The sequence below is a fragment of the Leguminivora glycinivorella genome, chromosome Z (assembly GCF_023078275.1).
Source record: "Leguminivora glycinivorella isolate SPB_JAAS2020 chromosome Z, LegGlyc_1.1, whole genome shotgun sequence".
Lineage (NCBI taxonomy): Eukaryota > Metazoa > Arthropoda > Insecta > Lepidoptera > Tortricidae > Leguminivora > Leguminivora glycinivorella.
The window spans coordinates 37,544,255-37,567,952 of NC_062998.1; the positions used below are offsets into that span (position 1 = coordinate 37,544,255).

Below are 23,698 nucleotides of genomic sequence, written 5' to 3' on the forward strand. Positions count from 1 at the left end.
GAGGGAACAGATAAGCTGCTTGGCAGCGTCTCCTACGGAATGAGAGATTAAGTAAGTCCTTCAAATGTTGGGGCGAGATCCCATCCAGGCCGGCCGCCGAACCGTTTTTAAAAGAAAATATGGCAACGACAACGTCTTTGCCTTCGATTTGGAGGCAGGCCTGGTCGGCTGTAGAGTGTAGGTGCATGGGGCCAACACGTGTGCAAATTGTGGAAATTAAGGCCGAAAGGAGGTCATGAGTATCCGGAATTAGGACGTCGCTTGTGAATAGAAGCCGAGCGGCACCTTTAAGATCACCGTCGCTATACTAATATTATTTTCAACCATTGTCGTTCTATTGAAGGCGTATGAGGTGCAAGAGGACATTTGTGGAGCAGTATTCGAAACGCAATTATTTTTGATTTGTTGTGTTAAAGAAATTTCTATTCCTTTTTGGCATGTAGGATATTGAAATAAAAAAGGAAAAGATTATGCCGATCGTCAATTTCATTATTTTCCACGCATTTTACAATTAAGCCTGAAAGGTGCTTAGCGACTGTGATCCTGGCACTGCGCGGAACTTTTCGCTATAGATAAATTTATTGAATATTAAATTTATTTCAGAATCTGATTAACGCTTAGCTTAGTTTTAATGCTAGACACAAAACATAAGTACATTGATACTAGACCGCCATAATGTAAATCTATCTCAGCTTTGCCGAATAAAAAACACTTTTCGCTTAATAAGCTGTTGCGAGTTGCGGGAAATGAAATCCGGACACGTCTGTTACGTGTAACTTGCGTGTAACAGACCGTTATCTGACAGTAACAATCAGGGGGGTTACCATGACGTACTAAAGACGTTCAGTTTAGGTTGAGAGAAAGGGACACAGCTATAGCAGTTACATAGCTCCGTCCCTCTCTCTCAACCTAAACTGAACGGCTTTAGCACGTCATGGTAACCCCCCAGATAACAAAAAAAATCGAATAGTTCCAATTGGCTACGTGCATGACAATTACGCCCACTACCATGTGAACTTGAAGTGGAAAATGTCAAAAAATGACATGTAAACATCAAACATTATATTTTAACGATTTTTCGTTAATTTTAAATAAATCGAATAACAAGAGCTACTATTTCAAGTGTAATTTAGGTAGATAGATTATAAAGACATGGATATAATACCAAAAATCAGGTTCCAAAGCATTACTCACGGTATAAACTTCCAACCCCAGACTACAGAAAGAATCAATAAATTGGTGCTGGCAGGGCATATACGGAATCTTGAAGAACATAGGAGTAATGGTACAATTTCTTTGAGCTAGTGATATGGTATTCGCTAAACCTCCGTCCCGTTAATGCCATAATATAAAAACGTAAGTACCTAGTCATGTCCGCGGCCGCAGAAATATCCGACACGGGCCTATTCCCAGGCTAGGCCTGAATCTTTAAGCATAATCTTTTACGGTAGGAAAAATACTAACAGCGTATTGAACAATATTAGGTAAACAAAGCTTAAATATAATTTATTATAATGGTTTGTTTTGACATGTCACTTACGTTTTCTTTTCACCGTAGCTATCCATTTAGTTCTTTGATCCAATTTCCAGTGTGCTCTAAGAAACGCATAGAACGTGCAATTGCGTTACACATTGTATTATATTTTATGAGTTTTGATAGATGACAACCACAATCAGTGTCGATTTTGACCACCGCAAGCACTGCGATCGCTTTGCTTACCCCCTCCACGCACTTCGCACGAAGCCAATACTCAACACTCGCAATTAACATTTCATCTACAACTCAAAGCATTTCATAGCCGTGTCTTGTTATCACTCCTTCAGGGATTAAATTTTTGTTTAAATTAGGGATATATAAAACATCACCAAAAATTAAGTAGAAGTATGAACAAAAACCGGCCAAGTGCGAGTCGGACTCGCCCACCGAGGGTTCCGTACAAACTTTTAATGGTCAAAATAATCTAATACTACCCATACTCATTTATTTGTAACGCCATTTTACACGTCAAGATTTGATTTAAAAAAATAATATTCATACAACAATAATACTTAGAAAATAAATAGACAGAAGATTGAAATTACAAAAAGTTAGGCAATATTCACATAAAAATCATCATCATTCCCTTGCCCTTTTCCCATTATTTGGGGTCGGCGCAGCAGATCATCTTCCTCCATTTCTCTCTATCAGCCGTCATTTCCATACTAATAATACCTTTCACTCTCATATCGTTGTTCACACATTCCATCCATCTTTTCTTAGGCCTTCCACTACCATTGTATCCATCCACTTTCATATTAACCACTCGTTTTATAACATTGCTTTCATCCCTCCGCATTACATGCCCATACCATGCTAATCTACTTCCTCTCAATTTCTCTGTCACTGGCGCTACTTTCAGGCTTCCTCTTATATACTCATTCCGAATCCTATCCAGTCTTGTCACACCACACATCCATCGCAACATTCTCATTTCATTCACATGCAGTCTTCTCTCATCATTCGTCTTGGTGGCCCAGCACTCACTTCCATACAGGACGACAGGTCGGATAACTGATTTATAAATTTTCCCCTTCAGCCTGAGAGGCATTCGGGGATCACAGGTTGTGCCTGTAACCTGTCGCCATTTCATCCATCCTGCATTAATCCTGTGCTGAACTGCTCTGTCGATCTCGCCATCTCCCTGAATGAGAGAACCCAGGTACTTGAAATCCGAGCAGGTAGGCAATATTTCGCCATCTAGTGTCATGGCAACAGGGGCGGAAAGACCGCCGAAGTCACAGTAAAGATACTCTGTTTTGGATCTACTGATCTTCAAGCCAACATTTTCCAGCCTCTGTTGCCACTTCGCTAACCTGCCTTGTACCTCGAGTCCCTCTTCTCCGACAAGCACGATGTCGTCGGCAAAGAGCATGCACCAGGGTGCCTCTTCCTGCATGTCCGACGTCAGAACATCCATTATAAGCACGAAGAGGTATGGGCTCAATGCCGAGCCCTGGTGCAAACCCACAGCCACACCGATGCTGTCAGTAGTTCCAGCAGCGGATCGAACACGCGTACAAGACGATCTGTACATAGCACGGATTAGCTCTACATACTTCCCAGGCATACCTTTCTCTTTCAAGGCCCACCACAAAACCTCACGGGGAACCCGATCGTAAGCCTTTTCCAGGTCGACAAAAACCATGTGCAGATTTTTATGTGCGCGCCTGTACTTTTCGCACAGTTGGCGTAAGGCGAAAATGGCATCTGTCGTACCTCGACCGGGCATAAATCCGAATTGATTTTGCGTTATTTCACACTCTTCTCTCATTCTTCTCTCTATTATCCTCTCCCAGACCTTCATGGTATGTGACATGAGCTTTATTCCTCGATAATTATTGCAATTTTGGACGTCTCCTTTGTTTTTAAATATTGGTACCAGCGTACTACTGCACCACTCGTCAGGTATGCGTTCCTCATGCAACAACTTACCGAAGAATACACTCAGCCATTTCCATCCATCCGCACTCAACAACTTCCATACTTCAACTGGTATTCCATCCGGGCCCACGGCTTTTCCATTCTTCATATTTCTTACAGCCATTTTCACTTCTTCCACACTAATCTCCCTAACAAGGCCCAGATTCAATGGCGGATTTTCAAGCACACCATTCCATTCATTTTCTTCATTCATCAACTTTTCAAAATATTTCTTCCATCGTTCTTTTATGCTTTCATCATCAGTCAGAATCTTCCCAGAATCATCTTTTATACATTTAACATGCGAAATATCTCTTCCATTCCTTTCTCGAGCCCTTGCAATTTGGTAAAGTCGTTTCTGACCTTCAGGTCTTTCCAAAGACCGGTACAGATTGTCCTGCGCCTCCGCCCTACAAATTGCAACTGTCCTCTTGGCTCTTTTCTTACATTCTTTATACACCTCTTTCTTACTTTCTTTTAATGTTTCATTCTCATCCTCAACCATCTGCCATTCTTTAAACGCCTTTTTCTTTTCTCTTAACACTTCTTGAACACTTTCATTCCACCACCATACTTCTTTATCTATCATACGCTTCCCTTTTGTTTCCCCAAATACATTCTTTGCCACACTTCTAATATAGCCAGCCATTACTAACCAACATTCATTCGCACTCATTCCTTCCATTTCACCCATCTCTAACATTTTGGTCACTACTTGCTCCCTAAATTCACTAGCATACTCATTCTTTTGCAATAGATGCCACTTTATTTTGGGCGGGGGACAAACCTTGTTCTTGTTGGGGCGAACAGCAATACTAACGTCAGCTAGCAGAATTCGGTGCTGGGACACCAAATCTTCGCCTGGCAGCACTTTGCAGTTTTTAACACAGTTGATTCTGTTCCGTCTTATCAGGAAATAATCAATCTGTGTAGCGTGGTTACCACTTTTATAAGTGATAAGATGTTGGTCACGTTTTTGGAACCACGTGTTTAGTACAGCCAGATCAAATGCAACTGCCGCTTGTAGAAGGGTTTCCCCCTCGCTGTTCCGCATTCCATACCCCCACCCACCGTGTACTCTTTCGTACCCATCATTCACTCTTCCTACATGTCCATTAAAATCACCACCAATATAAATCTCTTCACTATCTGGTATTCCCATTATCATACTATCAAATTCCTCCCAAAACCTCACTTTCACACTCTCATCACAACCTGCCTGCGGAGCATACACACTCACAATATTCACAGGCTTATTCTCAATCATCAATTTTACAACAATCATTCTATCATGTATTCTATTCACTTCCGTCACTCGCTCTTTCATTTCACAATCCAGCACAATTCCCACCCCATTCCGCTTTCCGTCACTGCCACAATAGTAAAACTTATATCCCTCACCAATCTCTCTTGCTCTATTTCCCTTCCATTTCGTTTCTTGCAGACACGCTACATTCACTCCTCGCCTTTTCAAAACGTCCACTAACTCTCTCGCTCTTCCAGTCATCGTACCTAAGTTCCAACTAGCAAACCTCACTCTGACATGCCTCTCTCTCCGGGCTAGCTTCTTACGTCGCATCCGCACCGTTAAATGCGACAACCCTTCCCACAGGAGCCGGGTGCTGCCCCTGCGCGTCGCCTGCGGGGTACGCCCTAGCCCTGTCGCTCATATCATTAAGTCCGATAGTCATACTGCAAAAGGTTTTGGCATTTAGTTTTTACAACCGGCCGCCCGCCTGACGTCAACCCTCCTTGGGAATCCTTAGTTGACTTAGATGACTGTCGTTTCACACCTTTAGTCGCCTTTTACGACATCCATGGATAGGCACGGAGTGGGCTATTCTTAAGCCGGCTACCACACGGCTAATATTCACATAAAAAATTAACAAAAATATTTTTCTACTTAGGTAATAAAAAAATTGTCATAAGTGTAGAACGGGTGCTCGACCAGCCAATTTTTTAAGCAATACTTAAAGTTCGACACTCTAGGTACTTCAACCACATATTGCGGCAATTTATTATAGACGGCAGGGTCCATCACATGTGTTAACTTGTTGGATTTCGCCAATATACGGTCGATACCTACTAACTTTCCGGCATTTAGAGTGTTGTACTTGGAACACATGTTTTTAGTGTTGTCACAGAACAGAATATATACAAGTACAGAAGGCTCACTCCTTTGATGTTCACAAAATACCGCCATTCTAAATTATTACCTTCATTAACAAACGGACCGTACGCGAGCAGCCAACATTGCATTTTATTTCGCCGCGCGAAGGTCGTCGCCAATGAATGGGCCGCGAACTCGCGGCCGCTGACATGTACTTGTAGCGCGGCGATAGAATCGCGGAGTCAGCCACCCCTGGTTTTGTATGCTTCCAAGTTCTCTCTTAGGCAAAGCACGCACTGCCCAGACTATCACACAGTTTATCTACTTGCTGGTCCCATTTTAAGCCGTGATCTGTAGTCGTGGATGCCATCTATAGTCCCGTCTGGCAGAAAACATGAAACTTGGCATGTATATAGCTTATAGGATTATAAGAAAAAAATGAAGTAGAAACACGCCGAGGTGTCAATGTTTCCCCTCCTCCCCACTTTTGTATCCCTGTTTTCAGTTTTTTTTATATTTCCATGAAAACCGTAAAAGCTACAACAATAACGTCTAAGAGAAGTATATTCTCTATAAAATTCTCTACAATACTGTCTTTGGAAGTATATAGCTAGAACTTATAATTTTCAAACTATGCTCATTTTACCTTTGCCATATTTGTGTTTGGTGACCAGTAGGATAAGTAAGGCCCAGCGACTTTGCACTTTTGCCTGTGGCGATGCTGCTTGGCAAAATTGTTCCTTGGGTCAAACTGATCCGATTTATCCCAATAGTCATGAAATCGCACGTGACTACTCCCCACAAAGAGAAGGGGAAGGGGCCGGTTCCCTCGATGAAATCTATGCAACCGACGCCAACGACGAGCGCCAACGCCATCTATCAATGGCTATTTCACGAAATTGATGAACGCTCTAAGGAATAAGGGCTCTTAGTGTAGTGGTTATGCCAGTCGACACTAGATGGCAGCATTAAAAAACACTGGGTTACACTGTGTGACATTTTTTCATTTCAACATTAAGTAAATAGCATTCGTTATAAGTAAATAGTATACGTTAATTCGTCGCTCAGTTTTGCCGTGAAGGACGGACAAATAAATAGACACACACTCACTTTCCCGTTTATAATATTAGTATGGATTAAAATAAACATTAAGTTAATAAAAACAAAATTCAGTATTATGTGTGCTACTTAAAACTTTCCTTGTTAGTATAAAACCCGGAGTTCTTAAAAAAAAATAAGAAAGTAGAATCTTAGAGAAAGAAATAAGCAGGTAAATAAAATCAAATAATCCATACTGATTAAACTGGAAAGTGTGTGTGTGTCTGTTTGTTTGTCCGTCTTTCAAGAGAAGCGGCGGGCAAAAGCTAGTAGAACATAAAAGAAAAAAAGTAAATAAAAATGCAAAAAGATTGCGTGAGCCGAGATTCGAACTCACGACACTCATGGCGCAAACGATTCCACCTAGAAGTCAAACCCGCTAGACCATTTGCACATCGTGAAAAACGGCGAATCTTCTGATTCTAATCACCAAATGCTAGTGCCGAAGTTTCGCGCGATGGATACGCGATGACCTTGAGCCATCGCCGTCGCATCGCGTCGCGTCGCCCGTCGCTCACGCAAGACAGAGCGTTACTCATTGTTCCTGCCGGTGAGTAAGGCAGCCAGAGCTCAACGAGGAAGGACCTACGGAACTAATTAGGACAATAGATTTTCCTTTGAGTCGTCGGCACCCAGGCCCCTTCTAAGTACCTACAGGTTTGTACAAGTTTCTAATGAGTCGGCAACGCACATGTGCCACTCCTTGAGTGGCAGGCTTCCATAGGTTACAGTGACCGCTTTCCATCAGGCAGACCGTATGCCTGTTTCCCACCTACGTGGTACAAAAAAAACTGTCGTCGAATTCACCTTAAACATTAAAAACTAAGTCAAAATCGATTGATTCGTTCGGGAGCTATGATGCCACAGACAGACATGTCAAGCGTCAAACCTTAAATTATTATAAAACACTCCGTCGTTTTTGCGTTGGTGGTTAAAAACAAGAAACTTCCTTCAAAACTATAATAAAACACAACTTTCTATGAAAATTGGTCAAGTGCGAGTCGGATTTCGACATTTCCATACAAACAGGTCATGAGCGCCTGACGAAATGTAATGGCAACGTACATTAAATTTCGTACTTAGATTTCGCGTATATTTCGGAAACGATAAGAGATAGAGCAAAATGGACTTCTGATTTTGGTTGTCGATGGCACAATTTTTTTGTTTTCGTATATATACACCTTTTTTTGGACCTATGTGGGCAATATTATGGTCAGTGAAGTTCTAAACGGTCTTAAGCGCCTCTTTTTTAGTAGGGACTTAAGTCATTTTGGAAAATGATTTTTTTTTTTAACAATTTCTATAACAAACGAAACCGAAATTAATTTCTTTATACCTGTCCAACGCGATTACATTTTAAGACGTTTAGTAACTACTTGCAGCGGCAGTGAGTGAAATTCGTAATCTGAGTTTTTTTCTCTTAAGTCCGACTTACGCTTGACTGTAGATTTCTAATAGGTTTTCCTGTAATCTACAGGTAGAGGGCTATCTTGTGTATTTTTTTGAAAATTTTACGCTAAGTAATTTCGGAGATAAGGGGGGGGAATGGTCATTTTTTGCGTATTTTCTTAAATTACTTCTAAATTACCAAAATAAAAAAAATATACTTCAAATGCTTATAAAATGCTCTTTCATTTGATATGTAACACAATATAGTTTTTTTTAATAACGTTGATTTTTAATTTTCAATGTTACCCCCCAAAAGTGGCCCCTGTGATTAAATTTCATTTAATTAAATTACATGTCCGTCTTTGGGCCACAGGTTTACATATGTGTGCCAAATTTCAAGTAAATCGGTCCAGTACTTTCGGAGAAATCGGCTGTGACAGAGGGACAGACAGACACGCGAGTGATCCTATAAGGGTTCCGTTTTTCCTCTTTGAGGTACGGAACCCTAAAAATAACCAGAATACCGATAATGTAAGATTAACGTCTCCAAACAGGGGCCTATTGCATAACAAGTTACAACTCATATTACAAGCGGTAGTCCCCCTCCAATTCATTTTATAAGAAAGAGAGTTCCAAATACAAGTTGTAAATTATTATGCAATAGGCCCCAGGTCGTGAATTAACGGGATCTGGTTGAGGCCATAACAAACACACGTTAATTACTAATACTACATGTATCGAGAACACAAACTTATTAAGGTAGCTTAAGTATCACATCCAATAATGTGACGAAGCTGCGAAAGTCCCACAATTTTCTTTAGCTTAAAATTAATGAATCACACACACACGCATATTAGTACATCACAATAAATAACTGAATACGTATAATGTAATAAAATAATAAAGCTAGACGTAACAAACACAAGCTAGGCATTAAACTCCGTGTCCATTAATCTGACCGGGTAGTAGCCCAGGGATATCGTTCTGTGACACCCGTAGTTCTACTACGCCGTTTTGCACTGGTTCAGCTACATGTCTCGGCTCTTTGTACTTCACATAAAACACTTCAGGCTTAGAAGTCACCGGCTGGACGGTTTGCGTTTCCGGTTTCTTCACCAAAACATATATAAGAGTTTTGCTCTCTGCAGCTTGTTGGTAAACGATCTGCTGTAGTCGTACTGCACTAGTCAATTTTTGTGACGGCAACTTGATAAAAATGATATTGTACGTCTTCTTAGGTGGTGACGGTGTTACTGGTGCCACATAGTCACTATCGTCCGGTGGTAAATGGAAGTAAATGTGCTTCGTGATGACCGACTGTTGGTCCTGAGTGTTCGTGTAGCTGGGATTATGAAAAGTTTTATCCTGTACATTTGCCTGTAGATTCTGAGCTTCTAAAGAATTACCGTTGCTGATACTTGGAGTGAAGCTGTTCCCATTTTCATTCATAGACTGAACACCGTGATATCCCTGATTGTTATAATTTATTACATGTTGGTTTCGTACAAGTTGATTTCTATATACTTCTGCGTTATAGTGATGCACCGGTGATGGAAGAAACCCATTATGTAACTCGGGCACGTTGTTATAGTACGGTTGCTGTACATTATTGGGCCTCAAAACCGGAGCGCCGTAATTATAGCCCATGTATCCATTTTGCGCCAAAGTGACAGGCAGGATCTGAAAAAGAAGAGCATGTCAAAGAATAGAAACACTTCCCTCATGGCTTTAGATGGGGGGGGAGACTAGTGTTGTTGTCCAGCCTCAGTGATTTCAGCGAAAATTTCACGCCTAGTAATACTTAAACAGATGAGGTATTGAATTAGGGTTTATGTTCGATCAACTAACGAATGCGAATATGAACGGCTAAAGACATTTCCAAATGCGTAGTAGACCTGCTTTTTGACTTATAAACTAAAATAATCATGTTATATAATACTTAAACTACTACACAAAACTAAAATCTAACCCAAATAAATGCTGTGGTTATCTTGACCGCCATGGTGTTCGTCACTTAATGAATCGTCTGCCTCAAGCGACAACTGGGTATATATAAAGACTTTCTCCGTGAATTATGGTAAAATATTATCGGCTGTTCAAAGGTTTTGCATAAAGCATTAGTTTGAAACACGAGTTCACTTCCGTCGTCAATGAGGCAATGGAATATTGATAAGATGCACATTATAACACTTTTAATTTCTCGCGCTTTGTACACATATTCAAAGTCACACGCAGGCCGAACCTGGCCTGGGGGCCGATTTTTGAGTCTCACTGTCACTAAAATACCGATTGAAAATGGTGAATTGCCTATTATTTTCAGTGACAATTTTCTGAATTCGAACGCCGTGAGACTCAAAAATCGGCCCCCTGGCCAGGTTGCACTGGCCGACACGTTAAAAAAAAGGAAAAATAATGTTAATTAATCGCGTTCGACCTGTGTGTCCCTTTAAATAGATGCACATTAGGTACCTCAAATGTCAGAATAAAACGGATACTTATTACTAATGGAAAATGTTATTTTCTAAAAGCATATTAAAATCCTAAACGTTTATTTAAGGCATAATGGAAATGATACCTTTAGTTTCATTTTATACAGTCGATAGAACTCTTATTTTTCTACTCATTAATGTTTAATATGTTGTTGCAGTTACGGAGAAGGAGATTCGTCTTTGGTAAGTACTTAGTCTTAAACCATTAGTTCATTCATTGTCCATTAAGTACCTACCTGAGGGCCGATTTTTGAGTCTCACGCGTTCGAATTCAGAAAATCGTCACTGAAAATAATAGGCACCGTTTTCAACCGGTATTTTAGTGACAGTGAGACTCAAAAATCGGCCCCCAGAACGCAAATCTTAATTTACCCGTTGTAATATGATACCTAATTTTAAATAATTGATGTTTCAGGCACAAAGGTTTCCTCAAAGATTGTCCGAATGGATTGCTAACTGAACAGGTAAATGTAATATTTACGAGTACCTATACACTTGTACATTTTATTAGGCCACAATAGTTATTTGTTATACAATGGTACAATATTGTATTTTAACGTCGAGTTTGGAGACAACAACACACGAGAAGTAAAATACATTTGCATCCGTGTGTAACACAAAACTTTTCCCCTCACTATAGCGAGGAAAGTACAACGCATAAAACGCGTTTATCACTGCTTCCAGTAGTTCTACAGGTAGTAAATCATCTTCATCAATAGATTCACACAGTTGTATCAATTTTAAAGCAAAAATTTGACTATATTCAAAGTCAAATTACTTTATCCCCGGTGGATAAAATACATTTTTACCCGCTGACATTAAATGATAAAACACATGTTTCCCAGCTAGTGAGAGGATTTTTTTTTAAATAGTCTGCATTTCCTGTGAGACCTGCGGCTTAACTAAGATCAGGGGGCCGATTTTTAAATCTCACGGCGTTCGAATTCAGAAAATTGTCACTAAAAATAATAGGCAATTCACCGTTTTCAACCGGTATTTTAGTGACAGTGAGACTCAAAAATCGGCCCCCTGAAATAAGCGCGGGCTGATTACTGAATAAGTACAGAGTTCTTAGAACAAATTAAATTATTCTCATTTGAAAATATTTTAATTTGTATTTTTTAAGTAGTAACACTACTATTATACTATAAACATTAAATAAATGTCATATACAAAGAAAAAGTGACCAAGGCCTCCAAGTGTTCCGAGCTGGAAACGAACCAGCGTACTCCGTTCAAACCGTTTAACGGAGTACGCTGGTTCGTTTCCAGCTCGGAACACTTGGAGGCCTTGGTCACTTTTTCTTTGTATATGACATTTATTTAATGTTTAAAGTACAGAGTTATTTTTATAATTAATTTATTATAAGGGGAAGTGTGACTGGCCTCCACATTTGACCTTTTTACTCACTGTCCCAGGTGTTTTTGCGAGTTCATACTTTTGCTACTTGCTAATCACGATTAGTGCTAAACGTAAGAACTCTCAATAAACATTGATCATTGGTTTAATGTAAACAGGCCAAATTTGAAGGTGAGACACACTTTTCCTTATGACAGACTTACCCGTATTGACTTACTCATAATATATTAATTGTAAAAATAACGACATGCCAGCAGTTAGTCCAAACAATGAAATAATAGGCTTTTATAATAATTATACATATGTACATACATTTAATCACGCCTGTATCCCATAAACGGGTAGGCAGAGCACATGAACTACTAAGTTTCAGTGCCACTCTTGGCAAAAAGGAGTTGAAAGAAATCCAAATTGTGACATAATAATTAAAAATTATAACAGTACATAATTATTTGTTGTGTATAATATTTATAACGTTACTTAATAATGTCTGTGTTTCAGGGCTTCATCAAGATCTATAAGCAGTTCTTCCCTCAAGGTGACCCAAGCAAATTTGCCTCTTTGGTATTCAGAGTGTTCGACGAAAACAATGTAAGTTATATTGCTAGAATAAAGTAAATTTATTGAATAAACTGAATTGTGGTACAAGGGTACTTACCTAATAGTAATTTGTTATACAAGGGTGCAAAGTTGTATTTTAACGCTGAGTGTGGAATTGAAAAACGAGCAAGTGAAAGGATTCTACAGTTGAACCACGAGCGAAGCGAGTGTAACACAAACCTTTTCCCTCACTATAGCGAGGAAAGTACAACGCAAAAAATCGTTTATCCGTCCACAGGTGGTAAATCATCTTCAGGCGTCATCCATATATTACGTCACAGTGTAGGGGGGGGGGGCGTCATACTAAATGTGACAATCCCTGTTAAAGGGATACAAAAAAGCGTGACATAGGAGGGGGGAGGGGTCCAAAAACCTGAAATTTGGTGTGACGTAATATGTGGATGATCCCTCATCACTAGATTCACCCACTCTCATAAATTTTAAAGCAGAAAATTTGACTATATTCGAGGTCAAATGACTTTATCCACTAGTGGATAAATGCTTTTTTACACGCTGGTTAGGGATGTTACGAATATTTGCATTCGCATTCGCATATGCGAATGATTCGCATTCTTTTAAACATTTGCATTGACATTCGCATTCGCTTCAAACGATGCGAATGTTTTGCGAATGCGAATGTGTGCAAGTCGCAGCTTGTTCCTCGCCCGCGCCGGCCGCTCCAATTGCTACTTGTCGACGTGTTGTCGACTGTCGACTCGCGCATGCGCAGATAGGTCAAATTCGTACGGCGTGAAGTTCGTACTCGGCATTTTGACCAATAGTAAGTATTTTAATTTTTTTACCTAGCGGGTTGTTGGTGATTGCTTGGTTTTTATTTTGGTTTTTTATGAAATTCAGCGATATTCGCATTCGCATTCGCGAATGTGACACATGCGACATTCGTGACATCCCTAACGCTGGTATTAAAGGATAAAACACGTGTTTCCGAGCTAGTGAGGGGGAAAATATCATATTTACAGCGAGGGCGTAAATTGAATCCTAAACGAAGCCAAGGATTGTATAATTGAATCCTGAGCGGCGAAGCGAGGGATTATAAAATATAATCCAGAGCGTAGTGAGGGATTAAAGTGTCCAAGGTGTAAATAATTTTGCTAGCATGTGACACATAAGTATACTGCTTTTCACATCACCTAAGTAAGAGGAAATCCCAGAATATGAATTATCACTATTGTAAAAATATTACGCACTTAAACAAAACAATTTATAAATTATACTATGTGCGAACTCTTTTCAGTACGTTAATATTTTATACTAGCAACTTTGCACCCATTTTAACAAGAAGGAAAATACCTTTTCCGAATAGGTGATATGAATAAGATGTTTTAATTCTTAAGGCCCATTTAGATGGTACGAGAACTCGCATACGAGTTTTATTACATTGCGGTATTTGATCGCTGTGCAAAATTGTATGTAACCTCAACAGCCCGCAATGTAACTAAAATCGCATGCGAGTTCGCACGCCGTCTAAATCAGGCTTTAAGGTTCATAAATTTGACGTTCACTTATTTTTATCAGGCAATTTATAACGTAGGAACATTATTAAATGTTATTATAAACGCCTTTAACTTCGGGATATATTTACTACGGGGCGGGAAATTGCGTACGTTCTAACAATAGATATTAAATAAATGAAACCCAGTAGACCACGCACCGCTGCCGTTCTGTTGGTTTGTGGAAGAACAGCGTCAACCTAAATACCTAAACTAAACAAAACATAACCATCGCGTTTCGATTTTTAGTTCATAGGCGATGAATTATCGCCGGATAATTAATAACGTACATAAGTGACAATTTACATATAGGCCAATGCTATAATAAAACACGGTCACTAATTAGTTACATAACTATTACCCTAAACTTGTTTGATCAAGTTAGAAAGTTATCAGATAGGCTTAAAGATCTATTTTAAATTTAAATTACGCGCCGGGGTCGATTTTTGAGTATTTTCCATTCGATTTCGTGAATTTCGTTCAATAATATCTCCACTACTAACGATTTAAATTCTTCTAAGAGTCGAAAACGAGTGGTCATTACCACTGGATTAACTAGTACTCCTGTTTCAAAAAATACCATTTTGTCGTTTTCCACAGACTTTCGAACGGCGAATTCGTGCGTTCGAAATTCATAAATCGGTCCGGCCTGATTTTAGTTTGCCGTAACTTGTGACTCTTGTGAGTTATGAAATAGAACCAGTTTTTATTCAGAAAAAGACTCCAAACATCATCAATCTCACCATTGACCAAAATATTACACGGCCAGAATGTGTTTCACTTATTAACCTTTTGGCCGCCGGACCCTGTCCGTTAACTTTCGAAAAGAAATATACGAATTTAAACCGCTGGCTTAAATCGCAATTTTTACCAATTTTAGTTAAAATCGCTGTCAATAGAAATTGTCAACAATGTAACGAACTATACATATATATAAAATACTAATATTTTAGCACAATTTTATTATTTTAAAGGTTGAGGATCATAATGTGAGATGAATTGATTAATTAACACATGGATTTAGCCAGTATCTGATGAGTTATAATGGAAATTAAAGACATTTTGACTACAAGGTTTGTTTACATTGTTCACAAATTCTATTGACGGCGATTAGCCATGTTTCATGAAAATCGGTTTACTATGTCGCGGTCGGGGGTTTTTTCAATTTTTTTTTCCAAATTATTATTTTTAATTTTGTGGTTAGGTTATTTGGTGATTTAACTAATTTATATTAGCTTTTATATTTATATAAAGTCTTACCAAGGATTATTTATTTATAGGATTTACATACTTCATATTAAGAATCGTATCACGACTTTTTCGCGCCACCTATTAAATACTGTCATAACTACACTGATGATGCCTACATTTTTAACCGCCGCCTCAAATTTCTCAAGGAAGGAAGGTTAGTTCGTCTGTATGTTTTTATTTTATTTTTTTATGTTTGTTCCACGATATCTCCGTCGTTACTAGACCGATTTTGATTTTTTTTTTTATTGAATGTATATGCATACAGATTGGTTCCATTTTTCTCAGAACCCAGTTCTGATGATGGGATCCTGAAGAAATCGAGGGAACTCCTCAAATCTGAAAGGCACACGTATGGTGATTTTTGTGTTTTTTAAGGAACAACATGCATTTACGCACGGAACAGTGACATTTGGTGCAGTGGAACTGCTGATGATGGTCAGAACGGAACTCCTCAAATCTGAACGGCACGTTTATAGTGACTTTGGTATTTTTATAAGAACAGCATGCACTTACGTCCAGTACAGTGACATTTGGTGCAGTGGAACTGCTGATGATGGTCAGAACCGAACTCCTCAAATCTGAACGGCACGCTTATAGTGACTTTGGTATTTTTATAAGAACATCATGCACTTACGTCCAGAACAGTGACATTTGGTGCAGTGGAACTGCTGATGAAGATCAGAACGGAACTCCTTAAATCTGAACGGCACACTTATAGTGACTTTGGTATTTTTATAAGAATAGCATGCATTTAAGTTCAGAACAGTGACATTGATTTAGTTATGTTTGTTAAGAATATTGAGTTTTCAAGTCAAATTTTGTCAAGCTTCGATTTCTAATAAATCGGATTTATGAGGGATTGAGGAAACTCCTCAAACCTTAACGGTATGCGTATATTTATTTGTGTTGCCATCAAATAATTAAAGCATTAAAAGCAGTTTTAAAAAATACCTACACATTTCTACATAATCCAATATTCGCAAGTAGCTTTCACGTGGGGGCCGATTTTGAGTCTCACGGCGTTCGAATTCAGAAAATTGTCACTGAAAATAATAGGCAATTCACCGTTTTCAACCGGTATTTTAGTGAAAGTGAGATTCCAAAATCGGCCCCCAGAACCCCAAAGGCGGCGGTTTTTTTTCTTAAAAATTATTTTTTTTCAACATGTGTATTTACGTGATATCATGTTTTCAAAATAAAGAAATACTTATATCATTTGTTCTTACAAAAAATAAAAACATGCAAAATATTTGGGGAAAATATGATTTTGGCCACTTCCAGGCTGCGAACAGCACCATCTAGTTTTAACCCTTAAAATGCATGGTGATGTACCTATATATATATGCATCATATATTTGATGGCCCGTGGCTCGATATGTAGCTATCCAAAATCACATTTATTGCTTAATTATTATTCATTATTTATTACTATTAAATAAACAATTAAATAAATTCAATAATATAATGATTTAGTATTTATTATTTAAGGATTAAGATGAAATGGCGGAAAAGTGTAAAAAAACAGGATGATGGCGATTTTTAGTATGTGATTTAGGCTGATTTTATCGAAGTTAGTAATTAGTTTATGTTTAAACATTTTATCATCGGGGTTTCATAAGTAGTGTACCTTTTTAATAGTAGTCATTTTTTAAAATAAAACTTACCAATAACGATATATTTATATAAATAAGATTTGGCCTATTTAACTTCTAACACTGATTTAGTATCAAGAATCGATCTTAAATATTTTTTTTATTTTTTCCTAGGGTCAGTAAACCATTGTCTATCACATATATTCATATCTCGTTAAAAGAAATATTCATGCATTTAAAGGTTAAGCCTAAAAGGCCCATACATTTCAGGGGTACGCTTTTTTGTATTGGGCTTTGCCACTCTATAGTGAGGGGAAAAGTTTTGTGTTACACTCGGGTGCAAATGTATTTTACTTCTCGTGTGTTAAAAAACTCGCAAGTATTAAATCGTTCTTGGTTAAAGTAAATTTTATCACTAGCGGTTTTGGTTACTGTGCGACTTTATCAACGTGTTAGAAATATTAGAATTATTATTATTATTTTATATATATGGATTCAATTTTTATATGTATTTTTTACAGGATGGATCAATCGAGTTTGAGGAATTTATAAGAGCGTTATCAGTCACGTCACGGGGAAATCTAGATGAAAAATTACATTGTAAGTATAGTACATTACGTCAGACGCCGGGAAAGAAGGGCTTACACGGTGAGTAGGTATATACGGATAGTGATACGAAGCCTGTAAGCCCTTTTCACGGCGAGGAATGTATAAAAAAACTTGCAATGAAATAGGCTAAAAAACTGACCTTGAAACCCTTCCATTTTAAGAAATTTTCATACGCCGTCATCTATCTTACTTTGGGTTTCGGGGGCAATAAGTTTATCATGTCTACTTCTGCCTCCGCTCGCAATTCCGGAGGCATAGATATCTACACTTTAAATCCACATCCGCATCACTTTTGTCCGAACTCTTGAAAAAGCTCTTGATAAAGTATTTGATGATGTGACTGGGCACGGTAAAACGTCCCACTTTGTCAATTGCTTTAAAGCTGCTTTGTCAGTTAATTCATATAAAGATACAAGTAAATCTCGCTTTAATGGTTAATTTTAATTTCCGCGCATATTATTTATTCTGTGGCGTTGTGTCAGAATTTGACGTCTAGAAACAAATGACTCGAGCATTGCTGGCTTAGGTGGGGAAATTACTGTGATATACATACTACGTAGTACTTCGCGACCTAATTTGAAGTACGTTGTAATGACAACATTTCATTGCAAGTTTGAGAAAATTTAATTCTCTACCTATTTATTTTATTACACTTATTCACTACCATAGTTAGTTTTGAACTATTTAAACATTGGCATACTTAATCAAGAAGTATGCTTCTTGATTAATATGCCAATGCACGTAACACAATGCCAAGAATTACTATGTATAATATGTACCTACCCAAAGAACATGCTTACATTTATATTTTAATTTCCAGGGGCCTTCCGTCTATACGACGTCGACAACGACGGATACATTACTCGAGACGAAATGTATAATATAGTCGACGCGATATATCAGATGGTGGTACGTTTGCAATGTTTGTTATAACTAAATAGATACTAGCTTGGTTTCTGTAGGTATTTATTAAAACCTTAATAGTTCTACATAGGCTAATAGTAATTAAAGAATCCCAATTTCAACCAAAAATCAATGGGAAAATAAGATTAAATAAAACCTTTTCTAACGGATATATGAATATCCGTGAGGCTACCATGAAAATAATGTACTTAATGATTACATTTGCAGGGACAGACGCCTCAGCCGGAGGATGAGAACACGCCACAAAAACGCGTGGACAAGATCTTCGACCAGATGGACAAGAACCACGACGACCGGCTGACGCTTGAGGAGTTCCGCGAGGGCAGCAAGGCGGACCCGCGCATCGTGCAGGCGCTGTCGCTGGGCGGCGATTAATCCACGGTCATCCTCTCGCCGGACTTCACATTTACTTAGAGCTACCGACTAGACACCGCCGTGTCCGCGAGGGTACCTACCTTCGCCTTTCCAATTCCACTTTCCCGGTACCACCTCTTACAGTAGGTACAACCACCCAATATATACCTGTATTATTTATTTAATTGATAAATTATGAGACCGCAACCGATTACAAATGTCCTACATTGTTAAACCCCATAACATACGGCGGATGTTCACTAGAATAGTATTTGCCAATATGAACGACGGGCAAAAAGCGAGGCGTTAATTTGAATTACCTTTCAGTTTGAAGTGTGATATCGATAATTAACTTACTTAAATTGTATTCTGCTCAACATTAGGTATAAATAAATCTAAAAAAAGTGCATTGGACACTTAGCAGAATAATAACAACATTGTAATGTATTAAAAATAATAATATGTGAGATTAATATTTTGATATAATTTATTACTGAAAAAGGTTTGTAGTGTGATGTTAGGTACCGTGTGCAAGCGGTCGTAGCTTGCGTCGCCTGCAACTTTCCATTTTCTATTTTAAAACTACTAGCCGAGCACTGTTTCCGTTCAGGGGGCCGATTTTTGAGTCTCACTGTCACTAAAATACCGGTTGAAAACGGTGAATTGCCTATTATTTTCAGTGACAATTTTCTGAATTCGAACGCCGTGAGACTTAAAAATCGGCCCCCAGGTTTTAATTCAGTTCATCACGTAAATCTATATGGAGAAACAGTTACTCATTTATTATAAGTATTATATTCAACAGTTAAATCTAAACATGAAAACCTCGACATTTAATTCGTGTTGGCAAATTACAAGCTCTTAAAAAGTAAATGTGCAATTATCGAAAAGTTTGTACATTTGGATCACGTCTCCGATTTTGATAAAAATTGGTAGGCTGATAGAGTCCATGATGCTGAGCAAGATCCACTAGGTTTCCCAAAATGTCCTAGGTACTTTTTTGTTACCAGATTTCTATACATTTTCGGTAACACAAAAGGAAAGTTTCATACAATCAACCCCTAGGTTGATTGTATGAAACTTTCCTTTTGTGTTACCGACTTTTGTGTTACATTTTGGGAAAATTAGTGGATCTTGCTCAGCATCATGGACTCTATCAGCCTACCAATTTTTATCCAAATCGGAGACTTGATCCAAATGTACAAACTTAACGGGAATTGCACAAATGTTGATTTCATTATTTTTACCGTTTCGCCTGTACTGTCATGACAGCGAAGTATTGAAATAGTTAGTATATTTACTTAGCGCCGTTTTTGCACCTGAGTTACCACTTGTACCCGCTTTATCCGTGCGAGAGCGATGAAGGAAGGCTTATCAGCCGACATTTTATTCCAAGGTTCTGCAAATAATTTATGTGTAGACTACCTATGTACTTTATAAGTCAATATTTCTATTACATGTATTCTTTACTTATTAGATACATAACTTTGATCTCATTGTAGGTATATTTATGTGTTTGGTGTCTGTGGCCACATGAGACCATATTATGAAGTACAAGATTCAGTAGAGCCGCCGATCCGTTCGACGACGATCGACGTTTGAGAGCGGATAGCGTGCCGTGGATGGTCTACGAGTACTCAAAGCTGAGCTCACGCTTGCTCCAGCCTCCCTTGGGTCGAATGGGTTTATCCCTTATAGCTAATTTCTCGGGTTGCGATTCAAACTATTGTATTAGCACAAGAATATTAAGTATAGAATATCTCGTCGCATCGTCAACCTCGGGTTTAGGCCCGAAATGTGGCCTTGAACGACGTTTACTTCTTAATTGAATTTTCTTGGTATAGCAGTGTTAACACATGGCAAAATCCCTAAGAAACATCGTAGAGTCACTTATTATCTCTACAACTACAGCATTAAAAATAAAAAAAAGGTAATTTAATGATTTCGACACTAAAAGTTACAAGTTTACTGTTATTGTTGATCAATAATTGTTAGGTTTTTAAGAGTTGCGCCCCATTAACGTTACATTTGCATTGGGACAATGTAAGATTTTTGGCACATATATATTACGCGTTTTTGGGTTTTTACAGCCCCATTATATATTAAAGTTACCGAATAATAAGTAAAAAAAAGCGTGGCGAGGCCACAATTAGAGATGATTTTTTAACAGTTTTTGCACGTGTACAATATTGAAACAGTTCGTAAAAAATAAAATACGTGTAAAATTTGTGAACTTATGATGAGTACTTTAAAGTTTAAATATAAGCGGCAAGTGATGATAAACAACACTTCGTTGTTATAAAATCGAAAGCAATTTGTTAGTGATAAAGGCGTAGGTACTTACCATCCGAATGTGAGGTGAGTGCGTAATGTAATGTAATGTAATGTAAGGTAGAGAATAACGAGTGAGACGAGCCCTGTGCTTGTGACGTCATTGTGCCTCCATGAGTTGCAGTGCAGCATTCAGACCCACTACCAACATATTACTCATTTGTTTCACTTACCATAACTGCAGCTAGATTATATGCCTGGCATCGATCACCCACACTGCTCACTACAACTGACTCCCATCATCGATGAATGCGTAGATTAAGCAGGCGTCTCTTTAGTTCCGAACGAGAGAATTTCTAGAATTATAAAATAGGAACTAAAACGTTTAGGTGCATACGTGCTAAGACATTTAACCATAAGAAATACATCCGAACTTACTATAATTTATTTTATCCGCTGATATTATGTTTCGTGCTACGTTCATATCAAAAATCATGTTACTGTTACTGGTATAAAGCTATTAGGGCTCGCGTTCACTCACTAGTAAAGTATAAACATACAAACAGACAAATAAGTGCATATTAGTAATGTACCTTCTTTGTTCATTAAAGTTTAAACTTATGAATGTATTAGAGTCGTAGTGGTATGAAGTAGATTGTGTACTTACCTTTCAACTAGCACGTTTCTGCACCGCGGCCAGCCTCGCGCGGCCCTTGCAGCACTCACTGTTCTAACATCTTTGCCAAATATAGTCTACGTACAAATAATTCTTTGAATACTTACCTACTACTTGTTGACATCTCTCCATCCTTTTCGGCGAAATCTGAATGCATATTTTTTGGAGGACTTTTGGATATTTCCGTTAGCGACTCTCACTGTAACTTAGTATCGATGTAAGTATCTATATCTTAAGGTAATCTACTCATCTGCAGCTTTATACGATAACAATGTTATCTTTCGCTTGTAAAATTCTCTTATGATATTTATACTAATCTATAAAAATTAGCCTTAAGATTGGGTGATACCTGTGCAGTGACCTGGCGTCAACTTAAATACTTATTACCTACTACCTAGGCCATTTACAAAGTAACAAACTGTTTGTGATTAAAGCTATGTGATATTTTTTTTGTATACGTACATTATGTTATTCTTATTATATTACCTACGTTATTTGAACCAGTAACCAAAATAAATGTTGTTTGTAAATCAGTTCAGAAAAAATACATGATAAAATAGCAATGAAATAAATAAGCCGCTTTAGAATTAATTTTCCATTAAAATCATAAATACTTATTCATATGAATAGGACACAAGTGCCTGAAAGAAATACCCTAATAATTTTCTGATTGTAGGTAATTAATGCTACTTGTTCTATTTAATCGCATGACTCATTTCATTTCATTTGAACCATCTCAAACACACCATATTTAATGTTGCGATTAAAAAATAATCTGATGGTCACTGCACTTACAAACCCGGCTAGAATAAACATTCTCATTTCTATATTGCATCTTCCGAATTTTCGGAGTTTCCAAATAATCATACTTGTACTTGCTTCGGACTGTGAGTCAATTTATGTCATTAGACAATTTTTATAGGCGTAAAGAAGTTAACGAACTAGAGTAGGAAAATTGTTGCGGGCTGTGCATTTCGATTAAGATAAAAGTAGCCTACGACATAAATGTTAACAGTGATCTTTGGAGACCTTTAACACGTGAGGCGACGCCGATCTGCTTCCTTATTGTGTCTGCCTGAAGTTACATTTTGAATTGGGAATTTTGTTTCAGTAGACTACTTATCTCAATCTTCTTGTTTAGAATAAAACGATGTAGGTACTTAAACAATATTGAAGTAAACTTAAACACTACAGTACTAAACCAATTTATTTGCATTCTGAATATTTAGCAGTCTCCTGGTAGTCGTGGTACTTAGGTACCAACGATAAAGAATAAGGACATGTATTATAAACTGAAATAGATACCATACACTAAAGAAAAAGCTTTTTCTTTGCGCTTTTTCTTTAGTGTATGGTATCTATTTCGTTTATAATTTATATATAGTAGTGTTACTACTTAAAAAAACAAATCAAAAAATATTTAATAAAATAATTTGATTTGTTCCCTACATCGAAGGACATGTATTGTTAAAACTTTTACGCATCATTAGAGTTATCATTTAATATTCCGAAAATGATTTAATAAAAAACGTACTGAACCAAGTAGGAACGGTCCGAATTGAAAAACTTTCGCAGCACGTTCCGGACGGTAACACAAGTAACACAACGTTCAACATACAGTCTGAATTAGGTAGGCCGGTGGTCCGGATCCGGACCACAGTTCGCAGTTTGGTGACCCCTGAGCTGGATAATATCGTACCTGCGACAGACAGACCGTGCGGTTGTTCGGTTATTACTTCGTATATTTTTTGTATATGATACCGATTATGATAACGAACTCCATTTTTCGGGAAGAATCATCGCCATAATATCTGTAGGTATTGTGTGGTGTCCCAACACGATAGCAATCTGGCCGCTGAGTTAAGTGCAGTTTCATTGCATATTATACATAGTTATCAAAAATGTATGTACTTAACCATAAAGCAATATCTCGGAAGACTTGTATTGACCGGGATATAAACCGTGATTAAATCATTTATTGGTTTCCCGTGATCTTGATGCATGC

At 37.9% G+C, this 23,698-nt stretch overlaps 2 protein-coding genes across 2 annotated transcripts in view; one reads left to right on the top strand and one right to left on the bottom strand.

Annotated features, from left to right (window-relative positions):
* The window catches only part of LOC125241106 (frequenin-1), a 94,744-nt gene extending 75,071 nt beyond the window's left edge, over positions 1-19,673 (top strand). The window contains exons 3-8 of the mRNA XM_048149424.1: positions 10,705-10,729; positions 10,962-11,010; positions 12,407-12,496; positions 17,381-17,459; positions 18,289-18,377; positions 18,600-19,673. Coding sequence (XP_048005381.1) covers positions 10,705-10,729; positions 10,962-11,010; positions 12,407-12,496; positions 17,381-17,459; positions 18,289-18,377; positions 18,600-18,767 — 500 coding nt within the window. The 3' untranslated portion in view covers positions 18,768-19,673. The remainder of the gene's footprint in view (positions 1-10,704; positions 10,730-10,961; positions 11,011-12,406; positions 12,497-17,380; positions 17,460-18,288; positions 18,378-18,599) is intronic.
* Positions 8,802-10,060, bottom strand: LOC125241105. The gene is made up of 2 exons (XM_048149423.1): positions 10,027-10,060; positions 8,802-9,737 (listed from the first exon to the last, which is right to left on the bottom strand). Exons 1-2 carry the CDS (start codon positions 10,057-10,059, stop codon positions 8,991-8,993), a joined length of 780 nt encoding a protein of 259 aa, XP_048005380.1. The 5' UTR covers position 10,060; the 3' UTR covers positions 8,802-8,990.
* Positions 19,674-23,698: the final 4,025 nt, after the last annotated feature.

Excerpts from the sequence above, each read along its gene's own strand:
- LOC125241105 (XM_048149423.1), bottom strand. The coding sequence starts at position 10,059 with ATGGCGGTCAAGATAACCACAGCATTTATTTGG. Across the intron at positions 9,738-10,026 it reads TAACCACAGCATTTATTTGG|ATCCTGCCTGTCACTTTGGC; the intron begins GTTAGATTTTAG and ends CTTCTTTTTCAG.